General features: G+C 40.0%; 1 protein-coding gene and 1 pseudogene across 1 annotated transcript; both read right to left on the bottom strand.

Annotated features, from left to right (window-relative positions):
• Positions 1-4,047: 4,047 nt before the first annotated feature.
• On the bottom strand, positions 4,048-12,275 carry LOC120719920 (annotated as a pseudogene).
• Positions 12,276-16,967: 4,692 nt separating this feature from the next.
• On the bottom strand, positions 16,968-23,902 carry LOC120720065 (extracellular calcium-sensing receptor-like). Its single transcript, XM_040009688.1, has 10 exons — positions 22,466-23,902; positions 21,896-22,190; positions 21,647-21,733; positions 21,084-21,353; positions 20,661-20,867; positions 19,586-19,861; positions 19,257-19,484; positions 19,054-19,177; positions 18,077-18,967; positions 16,968-17,309 (listed from the first exon to the last, which is right to left on the bottom strand). The coding sequence occupies exons 1-10, from the start codon at positions 22,711-22,713 to the stop codon at positions 17,272-17,274; spliced, it is 2,664 nt and encodes an 887-aa protein (XP_039865622.1). The 5' UTR covers positions 22,714-23,902; the 3' UTR covers positions 16,968-17,271.
• Positions 23,903-24,210: the final 308 nt, after the last annotated feature.

Here is a 24,210-nt window from a genome sequence, read left to right as displayed (position 1 = left end):
AGCTACATCCGTGCAACTGATGGTGCGGTAAGCTGAAGACAGCTTCAGCCGACTGTTTGTTGAAAAATAGTAACGCGACTGCACCACGTTTTCTTGTTAGTAACGGCAACGGCGTTGTAATCATAGAAATAGTAATTAGTTAGATTACTCGTTACTGAAAAAAGTAATGCCGTTACTTGTTACGCCGTTATTCCCATCACCGGTTACGAGCCAGGCAAACATTGGCAAACTCTTGCTTCTTCTCAGGACAAATGTTCTCCACCATTTTCATCACGCAGTCTTTAATGAATTCACTATCAGAAAAAGGTTTGCAGCGCTTGGCAATCAGCTTGCCTTTGCGGCATTTTCATGTGACTCATGGGCACTTGTGGAAAAAGTGCTGCTGTGTTAAAACAGCTTCGAGTTGCTTCAATTTTTTACCATGTTCTTTCCCAGTTAGCTTGTCGTAGATAGCGTATTTCGTCTGGTAGTGCCTCTTAATATTGAATTCCCTGAAAACAGCCACAGTATCTTGGCAGATTTTTTAGATTTGCTCTGCTCATTGCTGACATGCAGGACTGGAACTTGGAGGAAGTCTTGGGACGTTTCTACCTCCTCAAAAGGATTTCATTCTGTATGGCTAGAAGAATTCATCTACAGCTGATGTGTTCCCTCTATCCTTGACTATAACCTCATCAAAACTGGAAGTAGCATTAGCAAAAGGTTTTTAGAATTTTTACTTTTTTCAAAATGTTTAATTTTAAAATAATTTGATTATACAGTTGCTATTATCTGATTGAGCTTTTTGCTTGTCCCTGATAAATTGAATATAATTGAGTATTAAAATACAGTTATTTGAGGTTCTTATCTGCTATTCTACCCTTTAACCCTTTAAGACCTACCATAGAACCAAGAACCAGAGCTTACTTTATACTTTTACATGCTGTAGTGCCATTTTGGGAGCATTTCAAGTTGCTATACATCAATACAACTGTTATAGCCCATATTTTAATAATATGTATGCATTAAGTCCATAGTAACTACATAAATTGCAAAAAAGTGCAGTAAACTAAAAAAAAATTGAAAAATGTTTTTGTTTTTTGTTTTTTACATAAATTTCTACCTGGAGAAATTTAAGAGGTTTATTCCTCAAAACTGTAAATACAAAAAAGTTGCAAAAGATAGTTTACAACAACAAGAAATTTATTTTAAGTGTCTTCATAGTTTTATTTTTGAAATACACCAATTTTTATATATTGCAGGAAAAACGAAAATAAATATTATAATGCAAATTTGCAAAAAAAACAGCATATGCATCAAAATAAACTATTTCCAGCAGTGCAATATGAGTCCTAAGCATCCCAGAAACAACACAGAAAGTCATAAAGTCAAACATAACTTTTAAAAACACCAGTATAGGCTCATAAGGCCCTGATGGTAAAAAACCACATTTCCGCAAAATGACGTCACTTCCGGTTTTGGGCAGGACATGGCGGACATGCGATAGTTCGCGCTGATGGACGTAGGAAGTGTTACAAACAGCTGATCAGATCGGCAAAGCGTGTTTCTGGAATATTATGTTTTTATTGCTGCAAGTGCTTTTTATGCAGCTTTTGCAAAGCTATATGTGGAAGGAAACCGTGACCTAGGACAAGCTGATGGCATAAGATGTAAGTACAACTCCTCTGGTTTCATATGCAAAAAAAATTATTGCGCTAGCTTACGTGGTTGCAGTGCTACCGGGATTTAAAAATAGTTACACAAAACAGAGCGTGCCCGCTCCGACCGGCTTTAAAGGGTTAATGTTGAATTCTCTCACAGCTGCTTTATTCCCATGTTGTTGCAGTATATTAATGACTAAAGTGGATTATTTCAGTTGTTCTCCTGACTGAAGTTTGGTCCATTTACAGCATCCAGCCATGCGATTGCATTTGTTCTCCCATTAATTTTTATAGAGTGGAAAAAAGTTAGCGTTCATCCTCCAGCTTCACTGTTTATGTTATGCTAACATAGCTGTGTTGCTATCAATCACGTAGCACATCATTATATACCAGCTAACCCAACTTCAGTAACCCTAAAAAAGTCACTGCTGTTTAGTTTTCTGTATTCATTTATGTTGGAAGTGATAGCAGAGTTGTACGTTTTAATTTTTTCAGAAATCTTTCAGTCAGAACATGGCATATCATGTTTAGGTGGAAACTAGCGAGCTAACTTCCTGCTAACTTCTAACTCCGTTAAATTAAAAAAATTCTGTTTTCATGAATGCCTGGATGTTAAACTTTATTGTTATACCTGGTAAAGCAGCAACGCTGACCATTTTATTAAAGATTAAAGAATTTAGACAGTTTTTAACTCTCAATAATGCTGCAGTGTTTGTTTGACTTTGGGACCTGAAGCGGACAGAGTTTTGGACCCAGATTAGGCTCCTGACTATGGTAGCCGTAATTCTCAGACAATCCATCAAGTGGTGCAACTTTGTAGTTTACCAAAGTCATACTAAAACATTTTTTGACAGATTTTTGAATGGTGTGTACCACATAAAATTGGTTCGAGGTCAGTAAGCACAACCAGAATTCATACATAAGGCACGCCAGATTATATGACACACTGTCGATTTTTGAGAAAATTAAAGGATTTTGACTGCACCTTATTCTGCAGAAAATACGGTACACAGAAGAAAATAATATATCACAATATGGATTTTAGGCCATATTGCCCCCAGCCCTAGTAGTGTCTGAGAGGTGGCTGTTTTCCAAGGTAAAGAAAATGCTGGATGATACCCCCCACCCACTCCATGACATGCTGGCTAGTCACAGGAGCACATTGAGTGAGAAACTGAGATTGCCAAAGAGCACCACTGAACAATGCAGGAAATCATTCCTGCCCGTGGCCATCTCCCTGTACAACTCCTCCACCTAATGTACTGTAAACACTGCAATAGTTACACCCTTTTTGTGCATGCTCTTTTCTACTCTGTAATATCCTTGTCAATATTCTCGATATTTATTTAAAATCACCTCTTTTAACTCTTGATATTTATAACTGAGTGATTTGTATATATTAGTGCTATTTCTTAAATTTGTAAAAATCTGTAACATATTATATTGTTTAAATTGTTTAAACTGTTACTGTTACCGTCTAGGGGAAACTGTAACCCACATAATTTCCTTAGGGATTAATAAAGTATGCTAGTATTCTGAATCTCGTTTGGAGATAAACTCTCTGGATGAGAATCTTTTTAGAGTATCTTTGGAGAGACCTTCTAAGAAAACTGTTGGAGAGCTTTGTGTGTCTGGGAGCCTGGCATTGTCACTACTCTTAAGTTCTGATTGTCGCACATTTTAAACTGAAAATAATCTGCACTGAAGTTTGAAAGTTGAGACCTGTATTTGAGTCCTGCCTGAGTTGTTTTCGTGAAATGATCAGCATGGTTCTGATCACCATCAGTTCAAGACAGACCAAATACAAGAATATAGAGTAAAACTGCTAAATGAATCCAACTTGAAAGCTTAGTTTATTAAAATAATTTCAATTACATTTAACTTCCTTAACCTCCTAGGACCTAGCGTCCACATATGTGGACATCACATTTTGGGTTGGCTAGACCAAAATACTAAATTTTGCTCTACAAGGGCCTGATTTCCACATGTAAGGACGTTATACTTCCACTGTTCTATTGAAATTTAAAACAAATGTCCTCATATGTGGATCTCATTTTTCTCAGACACAAACATCAGGTCAAAAAAATATATCTGGCAATTCTTTGGTTTTTCATTCATCAGGTCCCAATCAGCCCAAGTAGCAAAGATAAATTAAAAATGCATGCCATGAAAGAGTTTGGGTCTTAGGAGGTTAATAGGTTAATTTTACAGTGAAGTGTAAAAAAGTCAATGCTTCTCTTTGAAAAGTCTGGTTGTTTTGTATTTAAACTGCATTTTAAAAGAACAGCAACCAAAAAACGACTAAATAACTGTCTTTAATATTTAGTATTTGTCAATTGTATTTGTTTATTTAATTTTTGGCCTAAACTGTGCAAAAAAAAAATCCTTTTGACATAAACTGAAAATTTTATGACACAATGCCACGACCCATAACAGCTTTCTTTGTGTTCATCTCTGGTCTCAATAGGATTATGTAACATTTGGGTCCAAACAGTGTGATCAAGAGTCCAAAACTTGAAGCAAGAATGGCAAATACCTCCACTGCATCTGCAAGATTTCCTGGTGAGCTAATATAAGCAGGAACAAAGGCCACCCACACAGCACAGAAGATCAGCATGCTGAATGTGATGAGCTTGGCCTCATTAAAACTATCAGGGAGATTCCTCACCAGGAATGCAATTAAAAAACTGAGGACAGCCAGCACACCAATATAGCCCAATAACACTGCAAAACCAACAGTGGACCCAACTGCACACTCATACACTATCTTGTCATTGTGGTATTGGGTGTTTTTATGTGGAGTTGGAGAGGAAGAGACAAGCCAGGTAGTGCAGATGGCTGCCTGAATAGATGTAAGAAACAGAACTGTTCCTCTCTGCTGCATAGCACCAAACCACTTCAAACTGGCTCCCCCTCCTGGCTTGGAGGCTTTGAACACAGCCAGAACAACCATGGTTTTTACCAGGATACATGAGACACAAAGCACAAAGCTGATGCCAAATGCTGCGTGTCTGAGTTGGCATGTCCACATCCTGGGTCGTCCAATGAACAAAAGTGAACACAGAAAACACAACTTAAGTGACAACAATAGCTGGAAACTAAGTTCTGAATTGTTGGCACGTACTATAGGTGTTCTGCGATGGTAGATAAAGATCCCCAGAACAACAACACATATAAATGTTCCCAGTAAGGAGGTTGCTGTTAAACAAATACCCAAAGGGTCATGATAGGAGAGAAACTCTGTCTTCTTAGGAATGCATAGATCACGCTGGGGGTTTGACCAAAAATCCTCTGGACAACTGGTGCACTCCAATGAGCCTGACAAAGAGGGGTTGATGGTGAAATGCATCCTATATTTCACAGAAATTAAATCAATTATGTCATACAGAAAGATAAACACCCACTGCTTTTGTTAGTGATCTTTCCCTCAGAACAAGGGATGCAGTCAAAACAGCATTCGGGCTCCGCCTTCCTTCTCACCATGTGGGTACCAGGAGGACAACTCTCACTGCATACTGATCGAGGTGGCTATTGGATATAAAAAATAAATATTTATTGCCTGCTACAATTCTATATACTGTAAATGTCATAAAAGGTAGTTGTCAAATAAAAACATATCTAACCATTTTGGATTCAAAGTTCCAGAAGATTTTGCCTTCATCAAGTATGAGTTCTTCACCTTTGAAAGCTGTCCTTTTAACATCACCCACATTCTGAACTTTAGTGCTTCCATCAGGGAGCCACAACCAGTTAATAACATCATAAATTGGTACTACATCACCATTCTTGTCAAATGACACTTGATCGCCAAATGGAGTGGTGAAGTTCACTCTTTCCATGTAATAAACAAGCTGTTTGAAAGGAATGTATAATAAATTAATTCGTTTTTACTCTGAAACCAATTATAGAAAGAATGTTTTTTTCATAGATGGAGTGTAAAATGATATCACATCTGCCATGGCTCCAGTAACTTTACAGTGAAATCAGTGGCAATTTTTCAGTTTAGTAATCAGATATAATATTATAACTATGGTGCCTACATATATAAAGTCATTTATATCTAAGTCTCAATCAACCAAGGCACATTACTAAAGGTCCTGCATAGAAGTTAATGACCTTCATGACTTAAATACATTAACTACTTTTACTCACAAGTATGGCAAATCCCCTTTCAGAAATTCTGTGGGATCAAGGCCCCAGACATCCAGTGGCCCCCAGAACACGAGAGCCCAAGAAGCCCAATGTGCATTTAAAACAATGGAGGGCATGCCCCTCCCATGTTTCAAATGCACTTTAGAACAGCACACAGCAACACCACATATCAGTCGGCAGAGGCAGGCATGGGGTCTTCACACCCCTATTCTCTGGTTACCATCGGGGTGGGGGCTGGGAGGAGGTACCATCACCCCTCTGGGGGTGGTGGTACCTGGACCTGGGGTATAGAGTATTTTTGGGGAGTGTAAGTGTGTGTATAGTGTCCATTTATGTCTGTTTCCATGTTGGGCGAGTGATAGTACATGTGTGTATAAGGGTGGGAAAGTTTGTGTCTGTGTGTGCCTATTCGTCTGTGTCAATATGTCAGGTCAAGTCTTAGACTCGACCTCTCTGTGACCATCTCAGGCCCTCCCAGTTGTGGGAGCCAACTCCCCCCCCCCCACCACACTCCCTGCCGGTGGGTGATGCCCACAGATGTCGGTAAGTTGGTGGTTCTGGGTTTCCGGGGCTGGGCGCTCAGATGTGTGCCGGCTCACTCCCGGTGGCTGCTTGGTGGGGCCTGACACGGTGGCCCTTCTGATAGTCCTCCTTGGGCTCTCATGCTCTGGGGGCCTCTGAATGTCTGGGGCCTGGATCTCCTCCATGCCTGCTTTATGCCCTGGGGGACGAGGCTATGGCTCCCCACACCCTCTATTTCAATTCAATTCAATTTTATTTATACAGCGCCAAATCACAACAACAGTCGCCTCAAGGTAGACCCTACAATAATAAATACAGAGAAAAACCCAGCAATCAAATGATTCCCTATGAGCAAGCACTTTAGCAACAGTGGAAAAGAAAAACTCCCTTTTAACAGGAAGAAACCTCTGGCAGAACCAGGCTCAGGCTCAATCTGCTAACCAGATTGTTACATGAAGAAACCTTTTGAATACAAGCGTGCTCACGCATACACGGGTGCTCACAGACATAAACTATATCTTTCTTGGCTGCTGCTACCTCAAAGCACATTGTGCTTTGTATTAGTATTTAGTGATAGTTACAGTTATCTAGGTTATTGCTGTGGTGTAATGTTTATTGTGTTGCTCTCCTTTTCCTTGTTTTCTTTTTCATTTTGTTCTCACTCAACAGGTGATCCAGTAGTGGTTTTTTATTTTTATTTTTTAATTGTCTTCTCTCACTGTCCCTTGTCGGGATGAAATATTATTTTATATTCATAATCTATGTTACTATTCATAATCCTTATTATTACTGTTGCATCATTTATGATTTATCATTATTGTCGTTTCATTGACACATTCGTTGAAGCTGGTGAGGTTATATTGAAGTCTGTATTTCAGGTGTTAGCATAAGCACATAATAATCTTTCATTGCAGGTGCAACTGTAGTCATGTTGTGCGCATATTGCATAATTGAAGGGTTGAGGCTCGGTCAAGTTAATTAATGGTTTGAAGCTACGGGCAGCGCGATGTCTGGCCGATCAATGGAGCAAAGTTCAGCTATTGAAAGGTTGCCTACATGTTTACAGTATAATTTGCTACATATTGCCTGTGTGCATTCAGCAGCCTCCTGCATTGGAGGTGGAGGTGGAGTACTGGTTTGGGCTGGTATCATCAAAGATGAGCTTGTGGGGCCTTTTCGGGTTAAGGATGGAGTCAAGCTCAACTCCCAGTCCTACTGCCAGTTTCTGGAAGACACCTTCTTCAAGCAGTGGTACAGGAAGAAGTCTGCATCCTTCAAGAAAAACATGATTTTCATGCAGGACAATGCTCCATCACACGCGTCCAAGTACTCCACAGCGTGGCTGGCAAGAAAGGGTATAAAAGAAGAAAAACTAATGACATGGCCACCTTGTTCACCTGATCTGAACTCCATTGAGAACCTGTGGTCTATCATCAAATGTGAGATTTACAAGGAGGGAAAACAGTACACCTCTCTGAACAGTGTCTGGGAGGCTGTGGTTGCTGCTGCACGCAATGTTGATGGTGAACAGATCAAAACACTGACAGAATCCATGGATGGCAGGCTTTTGAGTGTCCTTGCAAAGAAAGGTGGCTATATTGGTTGCTGATTTGTTTTTGTTTTGTTTTTGAATGTCAGAAATGTATATTTGTGAATGTGGAGATGTTATATTGGTTTCACTGGTAAAAATAAATAATTGAAATGGGTATATATTTGTTTTTTGTTAAGTTGCCTAATAATTATGCACAGTAATAGTCACCTGCACACACAGATATCCCCCTAAAATAGCTAAAACTAAAAACAAACTAAAAACTACTTCCAAAAACATTCAGCTTTGATATTAATGAGTTTTTTGGGTTCATTGAGAACATGGTTGTTGTTCAATAATAAAATTATTCCTCAAAAACACAACTTGCCTAATAATTCTGCACTCCCTGTATGTGTTTTAATAAAATCATTTGTGTTGACCCACTATGGACTTTCAGTCGTATGTCTCTTCCTCAAAAATTCGAACCGCGACACCCTCTTCCCCTGTGTTTTTTTTCCGTCCCTTTCTTTCTCACTTCCTTTCCTATCCCAAAGTCATGTCTGTCCCATCTGCAAAAACTTAAAATAAAATAAAATAAAATAAAATAAAATAAATAATAATAACAAAGGGCAATCAAATGGACCAAAACGGCAAGGTTGTGACGATCCACTTGATAAAGTAAATCTGTCCCTCAGACAATAATTCTGATGGCTAAAGAACCAAACGGAACAGGACAAGAAATCACCCCCCACCCCCACCCCCCCCAAAAAAACAACAACAAAAAAACAAAAAACAAAACAAAACAAAAAAAATACGATGTGTTCAGAGATGGAGTGTAAAATTATACCACACCTGCCAAGGCTCCAGTGACTGTAAGGTGGCACATTTGTTCCCACTGAAGGGCCCTCTTCCTGGCTTGCACTGTAGCATATCATCAAGGGAATATGCCAGTGCATATACAGCTTTGTACACATTATACTCAGGCCTCAGGTTGGAAATATCCAAGTACTCAGTGTCAACATTTCCTAGATCTTCCTCTCCAGTGCATAGTGCACCTCCACCTTCCAGCCAGCCTGCTGGAGCTGGAGCAAATCTGCACTGAAATGTGAATTCCCAAAACTGATTCACCTGAAATATATTGAAAATCTTTGTTACACATTATGAAAATATATAATTGTTGTGACTACCACAGTAAAAGTGTTTAAGTCTCACCAAGCTATTTCCGTAGCTAGTGTTGTGATGTAGATCAGGACGTATTTGCAACAGGAATTCCCTGAGCCCTGGTATTTCTCCTCGACGAATGGTGATACCCAGTGTACCACCCAGGTATGGCATAAAGTGAGGTGTTTGGAGCACAGCAGATTCTGTCCAGGCCTCGCTGGCTATCCACTGTAGGCCTGTCACATTTTGCCTTACTACCTGTGAATTAGATCAGACCAAATCTATGAAATAATATTGTAATTCCAACTTCTTTACTGAAACAAATTCAAATTTTATTTGTCACATACACAACCATACACAGTATGACATGAGGTGAAATGCCTGTAGCTGTGCAATACCCGACCATTAAATGACAGTGGTTTTACAGTATTTACAATTTACAGGTTATTACAAAATTTACAGATTTAACTTTACAGTAAAACTGTGCAAATAGCAGAAAGAGATTATAAATTATAGGAAGTGTGCATGACGAAAAACCAGAGTGCGTGTGGTGATGTGATGTGTGTGAGAGTGTAGTCTTATAGTGATGTGATCTGTGCGGGAGAGTCCAGTCCTACACCTGGTTCAGGGCCCGAATAGCCTGGGGGAAGAAGCTCCTCCTCGTCATTCTCTCTGTTTTGGCCTTAAGGGAGCGGAAGCGCTTCCCAGACCTTAACAGTGAGAAGAGTCCATTGTTGGGATGGGAGAGGTCCATCATAATCTTCTTAGCTTTGGTCTTGCACCGCTTGGTGTAGATGGACAGCAGGTCATGGAGCTCTGATTGAATGATGCGTTCGGCCGAGCGCACCACTCTTTGCAGAGTCTGTCCTGCTTGGTGCTGTTCCCAAACCAGGTGCAGATGTTTCCCGTCAGGACACTCTCGATGGTGCAAGAGTAAAAGTTCTTGAGCACCTTCAGTGGCAGATGGAAGTCTCTAAGTCTTCTGAGGAAGAAGAGACGCTGACGGGCTTTCTTAACCAGGGTGTTGATGTGACAGGACCATGACAGGTCCTGAGTGATGTGGACACCCAGGTATCGGAAACTGTCCACTCTCTCCACTGGCGTGCCACTGATGATGAGGGGCTTGTAATTCCTCGCCTGCTTTGTAGTGAAGTCCACGATCAGCTCCTTAGTCTTGCTGACGTTTAGGAGGAGGTTATTCTCCTGGCACCAGGTCTCCAGGTTCCTAATCTCCTTCAGGTAGGCCGTCTCGATGTTGTCGGAGATCAGGCCCACAACAACAGTGTCGTCAGCAAACTTGACAATGGAGGTGGTGTCTGATGTGGCTACACAGTCATAAGTGTACAGTGAGTACAGCAGGGGGCTTAAAACACAGCCCTGAGGCACTCCAGTGCTGAGTGAGATGGAGGGGGAGACTTGTTTTCCCACCCTCACTCATTGGGGTCTGTCTGTGAGGAAGTTGAGGATCCACTGACACAGTAATGAGCTGAGTCCTAGATCCGTCAACTTGGTGAAAAGCTTGGAGGGAATTATTGTGTTGAATGCTGAACTGTAGTCCACGAACAGCATCCTCTGCCAGTGTCCAGGTGACTCAGGGATGTGTGAAGCAGGTGAGATATGGCATCGGTTTATGAACATAAACAAAAACAGTTTATGATCTTTAAAATGAATTCTGAATTATTAAATTTCTGTACTCATTTCTGTACTCACAATGATATGTAATACGTGTTTTAAACAATATAATTATGAAGACCTCTGTAACTAGTAATTATTTAAAGTATTTTAAAGTGAAACCTCATCCATAAGGTGCATCATGCGACTAGGATGTTCAAAGACAATGACAACTCGAGCTGTAGAGGTTTTCATCAAATCAACAATCCTCCGGAGTTCATCTGTGTCTTTGTCCCAGGGTAAAACCTCAGTGTAGGCCAGGCAACCTTCACCAGACACACTCAGCTCAGACTGAAAGGATCTGGCTGCATGAAGTCCATAATCATCATCACTGACGAGCAGACCTGCCCAAGTCCAGCCGAAATGTTTTAGAATCTGGATCATTGCACGTACCTAAGTGAATACAGATTAACGTGTAAGTGCACTGAAAAGAAAAGAAAAACTTTCGCCGTGTTATATTTTTTTTCATCATCCACAATACAGCATTTAAATATAATTGCAATTTAGCCTTAATCTCTGAGATAATACAGATATTAAATAGAGTGTAATTCTCAAAACTAATTATATTATTATTTCCAATATTTTCACATCCTTGTGTTTTCTTCTTTTACACAGATATTGAAACAGACTTTTGCGTTTCCATTTTAATTGTGGTGACAAATGTTTACCTGGAAAGCATCACTTGGGATCGTTCTAAAGAAGGATGGATACTTTTGACGGTCACTCAGGCAGGAACATGTGGCAAAATAACTCACCTGTGAAAGATACAGACTGTATATTGGGGAGCTATCCATGTAGAAATATCGTAACTTTGTCATCATGACTGCATTATTTTTTTCATAAAATGGTTTTACATTTTCCATTAAATCAAATTAATCCATGAAAACTGTTACATGGTCAAGCAGAAAACTTACCATAGGTACTCTGTACAAGCCTAAGACGTTGGAGATTGCAATAGAATTTGTAGAAGATGAATCACCCACAACCCCTATGACTGGAGGATTTCCAACACATGTATCATCTACTACAATTTGATCCTCTTGACCACTGGCTAATGACAAGTGCTCCACGGAATCCAATTCCAAGTTCAAGGCAGTTATCATAAAGAGTGTATCCCAGAGTCACATTAGGTAGCAGGTTTGTGTTTCTGTTGATCTCATCAATAGCAAAGGCCATGGTCTGTGCAAGCTTAAATCCTAGGACATACACACTAAGACAAGAAACAATATATATGCAATAAAATATCTGACAATAAAATATATGTACAATGCAGATTTTTGAAAAATAAGAAAATGAGTGCAGTTTGAAAATGTTGCAAAAGTAATGACATTTTAATCAATTAAGGAAACTGAATAACAATTAAATATTATTGAAAAAAAATGAAGATCCATTGTGTAGTTATTTTAGATACAAAATACATATTTATACTGGAAATAAGTTTAACAGTTTTCTTATTCTATTTTTCTCATGCCGTTTCCCTGTCATAGTTACCCATGGCAAGTAGGCTGTTGTGGCTGCGAGGTAAAAGACAGATCAGAAACACTTGAAAAGAAATGGACTTGAAACAGTCCACCCAGAACCACATCTCCAGTTTTGTGCATCTCATTTAGATGAAACTGTCCCTGCAGCTGACAGGACAAAGAAAACTGAGGAGTGGATTGAGTCGAAGAAACACAGGAATACAGCAAAACAACCACAACTAAATTGTTATGCAAAGATGAGCACATGGCAGCTTTCTGAATATTTGAGACCAGTCATTAGGTTTTATTGTTTGCCATTCCCTTTTATTGACTTGCTGTGTTGTTTAATCTTGCACACCACCCATCAGGGAAGAAGGAGGTGTATACTTTTCATTTGAGATTGCTTTGTATCCAGGCAAACTCAGGGAACACTGTGAGTAAATTAGTCATCAGTAATAACTCACTGAAGAATTGTCAGAGTAACAGTTGTTTCTGTGTGCATATCAAGTGACACAAAAGAAGAATAGCAGAAATAACAGATCATAATTCATGTACAGCAAAGTTCATGTGGAATGTCTCAACAACATCATATTAAAGAGCTTCAGTCCATATTTGAGTTGAAAGAGAATAGAAAACAAAATTGTTGAGGGGACGACAACAAAACAAAACAAAAACAAAGGGGCATGAGCATGGGCAGGACACCAAGCTACAAAGGGCAAGAGGCGACTCGAAAACGTAATGGATGTGGAAGATTGTCCTGAGAAGTAGCGTTTTTTTATATGGGGGAAATGGGCGGTTGCCCAGAGCGGCATTGTGGTGGGGGCGGCATCATGGCAATGGCATTTTGGGCATTGCATTGGCACCAATTGGTTTTCTCTTGCCCATTTTTGCCCATTTTTGCCCATGTTTGCTCCTGCTGCTTGCCACACAGGGAGGAGAGGGGCAGGATGGCTGGGTGGAGCGGCATCTAATAAGCAGCTCACAAAATAAAACAAAATAAGAACAAACCAACAAACTAGGGCTTTCAATGTAAATGCTGTCATCATGTTTAATGTGATTAAAAGTTTTAACTCAATTAATCTATTTGGAGTGCAGAATGACTCAAAATCCTTGAAATGTCTCTGTCAATGCATTTCGTGCAGTTTTTCCAAAGTTTGTCCATTCTGTGCTCTAGATGGGTTAATTGCATTAAAAATATTAATCACGTTAATCATGATGAGGCAGTTAACTCATTAACGTTGACAGCCCTACATCAAACACAAAAACTGAAGACATTATGATATAGACTTATAATTTGCACCGACATGTTTTCTAAATTCTATCACACAAATATACGCGAAAAGTGAGCACGAGGGCCCTTTGGTGCCTGCTTGCTGCTTGCTGATGCTGTGCTGAAGTCTCACACACAACTTGTCGAAAGGGGAGGGGGCGGGCTGCTTCCAAATAGTGCACATTTCGTTCATAATATTGTCAATCCAAGCCCATTATGTATTAATTATTTTTCCTGGGTTGTGTGAAATCCCAGAAAAAAAGCCCTATACAAGGTGTTGGTCTATTAGTTTATGTTGTGGGGTTGGGTGATTATACTGCAGTGCAAAATTACTGATGGAAGATGGACAAGAGGAGGAGAATGTGCAAATGTGCCGATGTGCCAAGACACATCTGCTTACCTGCAAAAGATACAGGTAAGCAGAAGTGTTTTTGCATAATGGCAGGTATTATGTATCCTGAAACAAGGTAACATTCATTAGTAAGGATTGGGAAAACTTCTGTTTACGTTTGTTAGCCACTTTGCTATGATAGTAAACAGTAGACCGACAGTAGACACTGAGGCGGCTTATTGAATCTTTTGGACTGTGTTCAGCATAATATTAATTAGCCATTAATTGGAAGAGGTGTATTGTTGATTTGTCTAGTATTCACAATGTATGATGAATTATAATGACTGTTTGTTAGCAATTTGCATACTCTCTCTCTCTCTCCCTATATAAAATATTTATTTGGTTAAATTCAGTATGGTTCCGAGAACAGTTTTCACAATAACAGATGTTAACGGACAATCCTTAATCCATGTTGTGTGTCTGTGTGTGTGTTTTGGTGTGTGTGTGTGTGGGGGGGGGGGGCACCAAATTAGCCAGGACCCCCACTATATGTACCAGTCTGTGGTACAGCGTCTGCATCACTGCATATGTTGCCCAAATCCATCAGTCAATCTCATGTTCCACTTTCCCCAGACTCGTGAACAACACCCCGAGAATTAAATTAAATTCTTTCACTTGGGGTAGTAATTTGTCCCAGATGGAGTTGGCATTCCACCCTTTCTGGCTGAGAACTATGGTCTCTGACTTGGGGGTGCTGATTCTCACACCACTCCAGTGCAAGCTGGAGGTCACCCCCAGTGCAAAATTTCAATTTTTTAGTGCAATCTTCACATACTTTAACCAAAGCACACTCTTTGTGAAATCACCTGCTAATTATATTCACAGTATTCATTCACTGTGTCTTTAGGGATTCACTACATTAGCTTAGTTTACCTTGTGGCTGACTTGCTAGGAGCAGGACTGTGATGGTATCAGCCACACAGGGGTAAATTAGTCCATTTTTTACTTTATTAGTTTGCTTTGCAGTTTTCTTCATTAATCATTTGGTTAAACCTAACACTGGTATTATGAGGCGCGCACATAGTAACATTGTGTGGTTTTTCTAAAATGTTTTGTTATATTAATTATGTTTCTCTTTCTTTGAGTTACCTGGGTTTGGGCGGTGGCTGTTTCCTGTCTGGGCAAAAGGCGTGGCTGAGGACTCTGGGAACAAAATGCCTGCTCAGCAGGACCAACCATGGGCTTACCAGGAGCAGGGGGCTCCTGGTAAGCCCATGGTAAGCCAGTGGTCAAGAGGATCAAATTGTAGTAGATGATACATGTGTTGGAAATCCTCCAGTCATAGGGGTTGTGGGTGATTCATCTTCTACAAATTCTATTGCAATCTCCAACGTCTTAGGCTTGTACAGAGTACCTATGGTAAGTTTTCTGCTTGACCATGTAACAGTTTTCATGGATTAATTTGATATAATTGAAAATGTAAAACCATTTTGTGAATAAAAAAATAATGCAGTCATGATGACAAAGTTACGATATTTCTGCGTGGATAGCTCTCCAATATACAGTCTGTATCTTTCACAGGTGAGTTATTTTGCCACATGTTCCTGCCTGAGTGACCGTCAAAAGTATCCATCCTTCTTTAGAACGATCCCAAGTGATGCTTTCCAGGTGAAAATTTGTCATCACAATTAAAATGGAAACGCAAAAGTCTGTTTCAATATCTGTGTAAAAGAAGAAAAAACAAGGATGTGAAAATATTAGAAATAATAATATAATTAGTTTTGAGAATTACACTCTATTTAATATCTGTATTATCTCAGAGATTAAGGCTAAATTGCAATTATATTTAAATGCTGTATTGTGGATGATGAAAAAAAATATAACACGGCGAAAGTTTTTCTTTTCTTTTCAGTGCACTTACACGTTAATCTGTATTCACTTAGGTACGTGCAATGATCCAGATTCTAAAACATTTCGGCTGGACTTGGGCAGGTCTGCTCGTCAGTGATGATGATTATGGACTTCATGCAGCCAGATCCTTTCAGTCTTTCAGTCTCGGTCGTTGTGTCCTTGGGCAAGACACTTCGCCTGTTGCCTACTGGTGGTGGTCAGAGGGCCCGGTGGCGCCAGTGTCCGGCAGCCTCACCTCTGTCAGTGCGCCCCAGGGTGGCTGTGGCTACAATGTAGCTTGCCATCAGCAGTGTGTGAATGTGTGTGTGAATGGGTGGACGGCTGGATGTGTAAAGCGCTTTGGGGTCCTTAGGGACTAGTAAAGCGCTATACAAATAGAGGCCATTTACCATTTTATTTTCTCTCATTGGGAAAAATGAATTGTGATACTGGAGATTGGAGTTGCTCACCATCAAGATGGTGCTGGAAGAATTACAATTGGCTGAGTGGAGACTGGCTTGAGGACACAGATTGGATGGACCAAACTCCCGAGAGGGTGAATGCATGACAAGCCTTGTGGGCCCTTTTCTTTCTTTGCTTCATCTTCTCCATTATCTACAGACTTGGATCATTAAACCAGATGCTTTGTCCAGACCGTTCTCCTCCATGGATAACAAACCCGAAGATGAAACCATCCTACCTCCATCTTGTATCACTGGCTCTCTAACATTGGAAATCATGTCTTTAGAGGATGCTTAGAGGAAGGAACCGGATCCAAGCGGTGGACACCCCAACCAGCTCCACGTGCCCTGCATCCTCTTGAAAAATATTCATTGGGTACTTACAGCAAGATTTTTGTGTCTTTCATACCAAATCTTTTCTTCACAATCTGTTCTGGTGACCCGCTTTAATGACAGAAATCTGAGAATATGTCCTTGCCTGTTCACAGAATAAACCTTCCAAAACCCTGCAAGAAGGTTTGTTGAGGCCTCTTCCCACTTCAAGCTAACCTTGGTCTCATGTAGCCTGAAACATTAACCGGTTTTCCAAAGCAGCCCATTTTGTTGCTCTCCTGAAGCTTCCGTCCATCATCAAAACAGCCCAGCTCCTCATTAAACATGTCTTCTGACTTCATGGCATTCCCAGTGATGTCGTGTCTAATATCGACCCTCAAGGTACATCTCCAGTATGGAAGGAGTTCTGTTCAGGACATGAGCTCAGGTTAGTTTATCCTCTGGTTTCCATCCACAGAGAAACACAGCGTATAAAACAGGAGCTAGAATTCGTACTCTGCTGCATTGCCTGTAGAATACAATCCACCTGGAGGGGAATAAGGTGGAATATGGCCATAACACGATGACATCCTCAGCCACGGGTCTGTCACTGTTTGAGGCATCCTTTGGCTACCAAACTACTCTCTTCCCCTCTGCTTGAGGGTGAACTAATGGTGCCCTCAGCACAGTATCATTTCCACAGGTGTTGCTATCTATGGAAAGCAACCTAATCTGAACTCCTGAGAACCAGAGATCAAAATAAACGTGTAGTCGATCATAATCGAACTCCTGCACCAGCCTATCAACCAGGTCAAAAGGTTTGTTTTTCCACAGAGAACATTCCCCTCCACATGCAATCAAAGAAACCCAATTTCACCAAACCTCTTGAAGTTGTTTCTGGCTCTCTCTGCCTCATCTCTCTCCTTATCTCTTTGTCTACGTGTGTGTGTGCGAGTGTGTATTCCGTGTACTTTGAGTACTTTGAGTTTTGTGCATTGTCTGGACTTTTCATAGGTTCCTGCCTTTTGGGTTCTACATAACACTGGATGTCCACTCATCTGTCACTGATGACTTTGTTAGTGCCTCTTCTTAACTGGCTGGTCACAGGAGCACGTTAAGTTTGGGAAGACACTCTAGGAAAACTGTTGGAGAGCTATGTGTGTCTGGGAGCCTGGCATTGTCACTACTCTTAAGTTCTGATTGTCGCACATTTTGAGAACAAACTGAGAACAAACTGCACTGAAGTTTGAAAGTTGAGACCTGTATTTGAGTCCTGCCCGAGTTGTTGTCATGAAATGATCAGCATGGTTTTGATCACCATCAGTTCAAGACAGACCAAATATACAAGAATATAGAGTAAAACTGCTAAATGAATCCAACTTGAAAGCTTAGTTTATTAAAATAATTTCAATTACATTTATCTTCCTTAATAGGTTAATTTTAGAGTGGAGGGTAACAAAGTTAATGCCTATCTTTGAAAAGTCTGGTTGTTTTGTATGTAAACTGCATTGCAAAAGAACAACAGCAAAAAAGACTGAATAACTGTCTTTAATATTTAACATTTTACAATTACTTCTTTATTTAATATTTGGTCTATACTGTGCAATATATACAATACACACACACACACACACATACATTGACATAAACTGAAAATTTTATGACACAATGCCACGACCCATAACAGCTTTCTTTGTGTTCATCTCTGGTCTCAACAGGATTATGTAACATTTGGGTCCAAACAGTGTGATCAAGAGTCCAAAACTTGAAGCAAGAATGGCAAATACCTCCACTGCATCTGCAAGATTTCCTGGTGAGCTGATATAAGCAGGAACAAAGGCCACCCACACAGCACAGAAGATCAGCATGCTGAATGTGATGAGCTTGGCCTCATTAAAACTATCAGGGAGATTCCTCACCAGGAATGCAATTAGACAACTGAGGAAAGCCAGCACACCAATATAGCCCAATAACACTGCAAAACCAACAGTTGACCCAACTGCACACTCATACACTATCTTGTCATTGTGGTATTGGGTGTTTTTATGTGGAGTTGGAGAGGAAGAGACAAGCCAGGTAGTGCAGATGGCTGCCTGAATAGATGTAAGAAACAGAACTGTTCCTCTCTGCTGCATAGCACCAAACCACTTCAAACTGGCTCCCCCTCCTGGCTTGGAGGCTTTGAACACAGCCAGAACAACCATGGTTTTTACCAGGATACATGAGACACACAGCACAAAGCTGATGCCAAATGCTGCGTGTCTGAGTTGGCATGTCCACATCCTGGGTCGTCCAATGAACAAAAGTGAACACAGAAAACACAACTTAAGTGACAACAATAGCTGGAAACTAAGTTCTGAATTGTTGGCACGTACTATAGGTGTTGTGCGATGGTAGATAAAGATCCCCAGAACAACAGCACATATAAATGTTCCCAGTAAAGAGGTTGCTGTCAAACAAATACCCAAAGGGTCATGATAGGAGAGAAACTCTGTCTTCTTAGGAATGCATAGATCACGCTGTGAGTTTGACCAAAAATCCTCTGGACAACTGGTGCACTCCAAGGAGCCTGACAAAGAGGGGTTGATGGTTAAATGCATCCTATATTTCACAGAAATTAAATCAATTATGTCATACAGAAAGATAAACACCCACTGCTCTTGTTAGTGATTTTTCCCTCAGAACAAGGGATGCAGTCAAAACAGCATTCGGGCTCTCTCTTCCTTCTCACCATGTGGGTACCAGGAGGACAACTCTCACTGCATACTGATCGAGGTGGCTATTGGACATAAAAAAAAATTATTTATTGCCTGCTACAATTCTATATACTGTAAATGTCAAATAAAAACATATCTAACCTTTTTGGATTCAAAGTTCCAGAAGATTTTGCCTTCATCAAGTATGAGTTCTTCACCTTTGAAAGCTGACCTTTTGACCTCACCTACATTTTGAACTTTAGTGCTTCCATCAGGGAGCCACAACCAGTTAATAACATCATAAATTGGTACCACATCACCATTCTCATCAAATGACACTTGATCCCCAGATGGAGTGGTGAAGTTTACCTTTTCCATGTAATAAACAAGCTGTTTAAAAGGGACATAGAATAATTAAATCACTTTTTGCACCAAAAGTAATTATAAAGCAAATGATTTATTCAAAGGTGGTGTGTAAAATTATATCACACCTGCCAAGGCTCCAGTGACTGTAAAGTGGCACAGCTGTCCCCACGGAAAGGCCCTCTTCCTGGCTTGCACCGCAGCATATCATCAAGGGAATGTGCAAGAGCATAAACGGCTTTGTACACATTATACTCAGGCCTCAAGTTGGAAATGTCCAAGTACTCAGTGTCAACATTTCCTAGATCTTCCTCTCCAGTGCATATTGCACCCCCACCTTCCTGCCAGCCTGCTGGAGCTGGTGCAAATCTGCACTGAAATGTGAATTCCCAAAACTGATTCACCTGAAATATATTGAAAATTATTTGCTACACGTGATGAAAATATATATTTGTTGTGACTATCACTATCACTATGAGCTGTTCGCACTTAAGTAAAAAGCACCATCACTTCATGCGGATACCCTTTCGGAGCCAGCTGCGGTCGCAAGGCTGGAGCCAAACAAAAACACCCTGATAACGACTGCGTTTAGTCTGTTCCTTCCTATTCCATGCAAGGCCACCTGGGTTGGCTGGAAGACTGTTTACTTAGCCTAGCAGGGTGAAGGACTCTGTCTCAGCTGAACTCTGGACACGCACACATATACATATACACTGATATGCACACACTCATCCCCCCCCCCCCTTCCAAACGCCTTCGATGCTTGTTGCCTCTTGGGAACACGACGGGTCTGAGCCCGCGCTGGAATGGTAGCGCTGGGCAGGATGGCTGCTGTGTTTGCTTCGGATTACTCCTCACCCCCCACCCGACCCTGTGGCTTGTCACGTGTTGCATAATGTTGTGTCGTGGACATTTATGTGCTTTTTTGTGCAGAGGAGTTTTTTTGTTTCCTGTTCTCATGCTGTCCTCCCAGGAGCCCAGCATGAGTAGAGGTCTCTCTTGTACTTTCCCATTGTAGTGTATATTTCAGTGTTTTTTTTTTTCTTTAACGCTACTGATCTCTGAGTTTTATCCCCATGTGATGTCTGTGTTATGTGTGTAAGGTCGGGGGGGGGGGTCCTATTTCACTGCAGGGCAAACTGCAAACGAATAAAGCCTTGATTGATTGATTGATTTCATTGATTGAAAGGGTTCAACTCTCACCATGCTATTTCCGTAGCTACTGTTGTGATGTAGATCAGGACGTATTTGTAACAGGAATTCCCTGAGCCCTGGTATTTCTCCTCGACGAATGGTGATACCCAGTGTACCACCCAGGTATGGCATAAAGTGAGGTGTTTGGAGCACAGCAGATTCTGCCCAGGCTTCACTGGCTATCCACTGTAGGCCTGTCACATTTTGCCTTACTACCTGTGAATTAAATTAGACCAAATCTATGAAATGATACTATAAGTAGAACATCTTTAGTGGCATTATTATGCCAATGAGGCAGCTATTCATCTTGTAAATAAAATTTATGTAATTATTTTCTGTACCAATTCAAATAATGATGTAATACGTGTTTTACATGATATGGTGATTCAGACTTTTGTAACTAGTAATAATTAAAGTGTTTTAAAGCCAAACCTCTTCCATCAGGCTTATCATACGACTAGGAATTTCAAAGACAATGACAACTCGAGCTGTGGATTTTTTCATCACATCAACAATCCTCCTGAGTTCATCTCTGTCTTTGTCCCAGGGTAAAACCTCAGTGTAGGCCAGGCAACCTTCACCAGACACACTCAGCTCAGACTGAAAGGATCTGGCTGCATGAAGTCCATAATCATCATCAATCACAAGCAGACCTGCCCAAGTCCAGCCGAAGTGCTTTAGAATCTGAATCATTGCACGTACCTAAGTGAATACAGATGAAAGGGTAAGGGAATTAAAAAGATTTAAAATAAAACTTTTCAGTGTATTATGTGTTTATCAGCCTTCACAGAACCGCATATATATATATACGTATATAACTGCAATTTAGCTTTTTTCTCTGAGATAATACAGAAATGGAGTGTAGTTGTTAAAACTAATCATATTATCATTTCAAACATTTTGATATCCTTTTGTGTTCTCCCCCTTTACACAAATATTGTCTTCTTCAAAAATACTTTTGTGTTTCCATTGTTATTTTGGTGACAAATGTTTACCTGGAAAGCATCACTTGGGATCGTTCTAAAGAAGGATGGATACTTTTGACGGTCACTCAGGCAGGAACATGTGGCAAAATAACTCACCTGTGAAAGATACAGACTGTATATTGGAGAGCTATCCACGCAGAAATATCGTAACTTTGTCATCATGACTGCATTATTTTTTTATTCACAAAATGGTTTTACATTTTCAATTATATCAAATTAATCCATGAAAACAGTCACATGGTCAAGCAGAAAACTTACCATAGGTACTCTGTACAAACCTAAGACGTTGGAGATTGCAATAGAATTTGTAGAAGATGAATCACCCACAATCCCTACAACTGGAGGATTTCCAACACATGTATCATCTACTACAATTTGATCCTCTTGACCACTGGCTAATGACAATGCTCCCCGGAATCCAATTCCAAGTTCAAGGCAGTTATCATAAAGAATGTATCCCAGAGTCACATTTGGTAGCAGGTTTGTGTTTCTGTTGATCTCATCAATAGCAAATGCCATGGTCTGTGCAAGCTTAAATCCTAGGACATACACACTAAGACAAGAAAAAGTTATTATTGAATAAACAACAAGATTTTTAAAATGTAACATATGTGGCAAAATTACTAATATTATAAACAATTAAGAAAATTCAACAATAACAATTAAATGTATTGTTTAACATTAATAAAAGCAGCTGCATTTTTCAAGATACATGCATTTTTTTCTGAATGGCATAGTTATTTTAGATACAAAATATTTTCTTTGAATTAAGTTTGATAGTTTTTCTTTTTCTTTTTTTTTGTAGTTTTTTTTCCCTGTCATTGTTACCCATGGCAAGTAGGCTGTTGTGGCTGTGAGGTAAAAGACAGATCAGAAACACTTGAAAAGTGGACTTGAAACAGTCCACCCAGAACCACATCTCCAGTCTTGTGCATCTCATTTAGATGAAACTGTCCCTGTAGCTGACAGGAAAAAGAAAACTGAGGAGATGATACACTAGAATTAACACAGGAATACAGTAAAACAAGCATGACTAAATTGTTTTGCCAAGATGAGCACATGGCAGCTTTCTGCATTTTTTACACCAGTCATTAAGTTTTATTGTTTGCCATTCTCTTTTATTGACATGCTGTGTTGTTTAGTTTTGCACACCACCCATCAGAGAAGAAGGCGGAGCATACTTTTCATTTGAGATTGCTTCAAGCAACCTTACCAATCAAGGGACTTAAAAGAAGAATACCAAGAATTCATGCTTAATGTCTCAACAAGGCCATATTAAAAACTTCTATCCATATTTGAATTGAAACAGAAAACACAATAGTTGAGTGGGCAACAAAAATATATGAAAGCGAAGGAGGGTAAAGGGACCACTCTTGGTTTTGATAAGTTTATGTTCCTTCTAATCATAACCCATATCCACTGTCATTCTTTATGGGAGTGCCGAAGTCTAGTAGAGTTCTAAGATGGGGACACAGTCCAGCTCCTCCCTAGGGCGCCTCCTGCAACAGACGAGCCCACAAGAGGGCAGACCCATTTTTATCTCTTCAAGCTGCACCTGACCAGTCTCTGTTGATTAAGGTCCAGCCATTAGGCACACTCCCGCAAACCCCTTAGCATTATTTGGTATTGAGATAAAACATGTATTGCATTTTTAGGTCTATGTATGTGACTCACAAAAGGAGTTGACTTGGAAGTGAACAACTGGGACTTTTATTGCCTCAGTACAACTCATAAACACATACAATCACAATCAACCAAGTTTGCACACTAATAGTGCTTTTTTGGGTGAATAGATGTAAAAAAAAGAAAAAAGAAAAGTTTGTCTTGGACTTTGCTGAAGCTCTCTTAAATGAATAAAACAAATCAAAGTCTTCCCATCCTAAAGTTAGAAGATTCCAATCTGAATTGTCCTTTAAAGTTTGTTGAAACCCATACTGTTAGGGACGTGTCAATGTCTAGACCCTATTGTCTACTACCTGGGTAGGACTAATAGTGCATAAGGCATATCTGAAATCCAAGTTATTGCTTGAATCAGTTCTTCTGAGAATTCCCATATTCTGATTGCATGGCTGGCTACACCATTTCACAATCATCCATTTTTTAAACTCAATTTTTATTATAGTTTACAACATTGCAACTTGTACTTGTCAATGTTCACAAATAGGACAGTTACAGGAACCGCAATGCAGAAATGTAGATTAAAATAAGAACTGCAATTACGAAGCACAAAACAAAACTAGGAAACAAAACAAAACCCAAGCAAGCAAGCAAACAAACAGACAACAACAAACAAAAAGAAAACAATACAAAAACAAAAGCTTCATGTAATATTAAATAACATGTGACAAACTTAGCCATAAATGAACAAAACGAGACAGACCTATGCTAAATTATTGAAACAGTAAAGCATGTATGGGTCGCCAAAGCTCAATAAACAATTCTCTCTGAATCCGCAGAGCATATGTTATTTCCTCCATCTGGTAAATTTCTCTTACTTTATCAATCCACATATTATATGAAGGTGGGTCAAGATTCAGCCATTTAATAGTGATACACTTTAGTGCTGCTGTAAG

This window comes from Simochromis diagramma, unplaced genomic scaffold (genome assembly GCF_900408965.1).
Source record: "Simochromis diagramma unplaced genomic scaffold, fSimDia1.1 OVJJ01000344.1, whole genome shotgun sequence".
In the NCBI taxonomy this organism is placed as follows: Eukaryota; Metazoa; Chordata; class Actinopteri; order Cichliformes; family Cichlidae; genus Simochromis; species Simochromis diagramma.
This window is presented reverse-complemented; position numbering and strand designations above follow the sequence as displayed.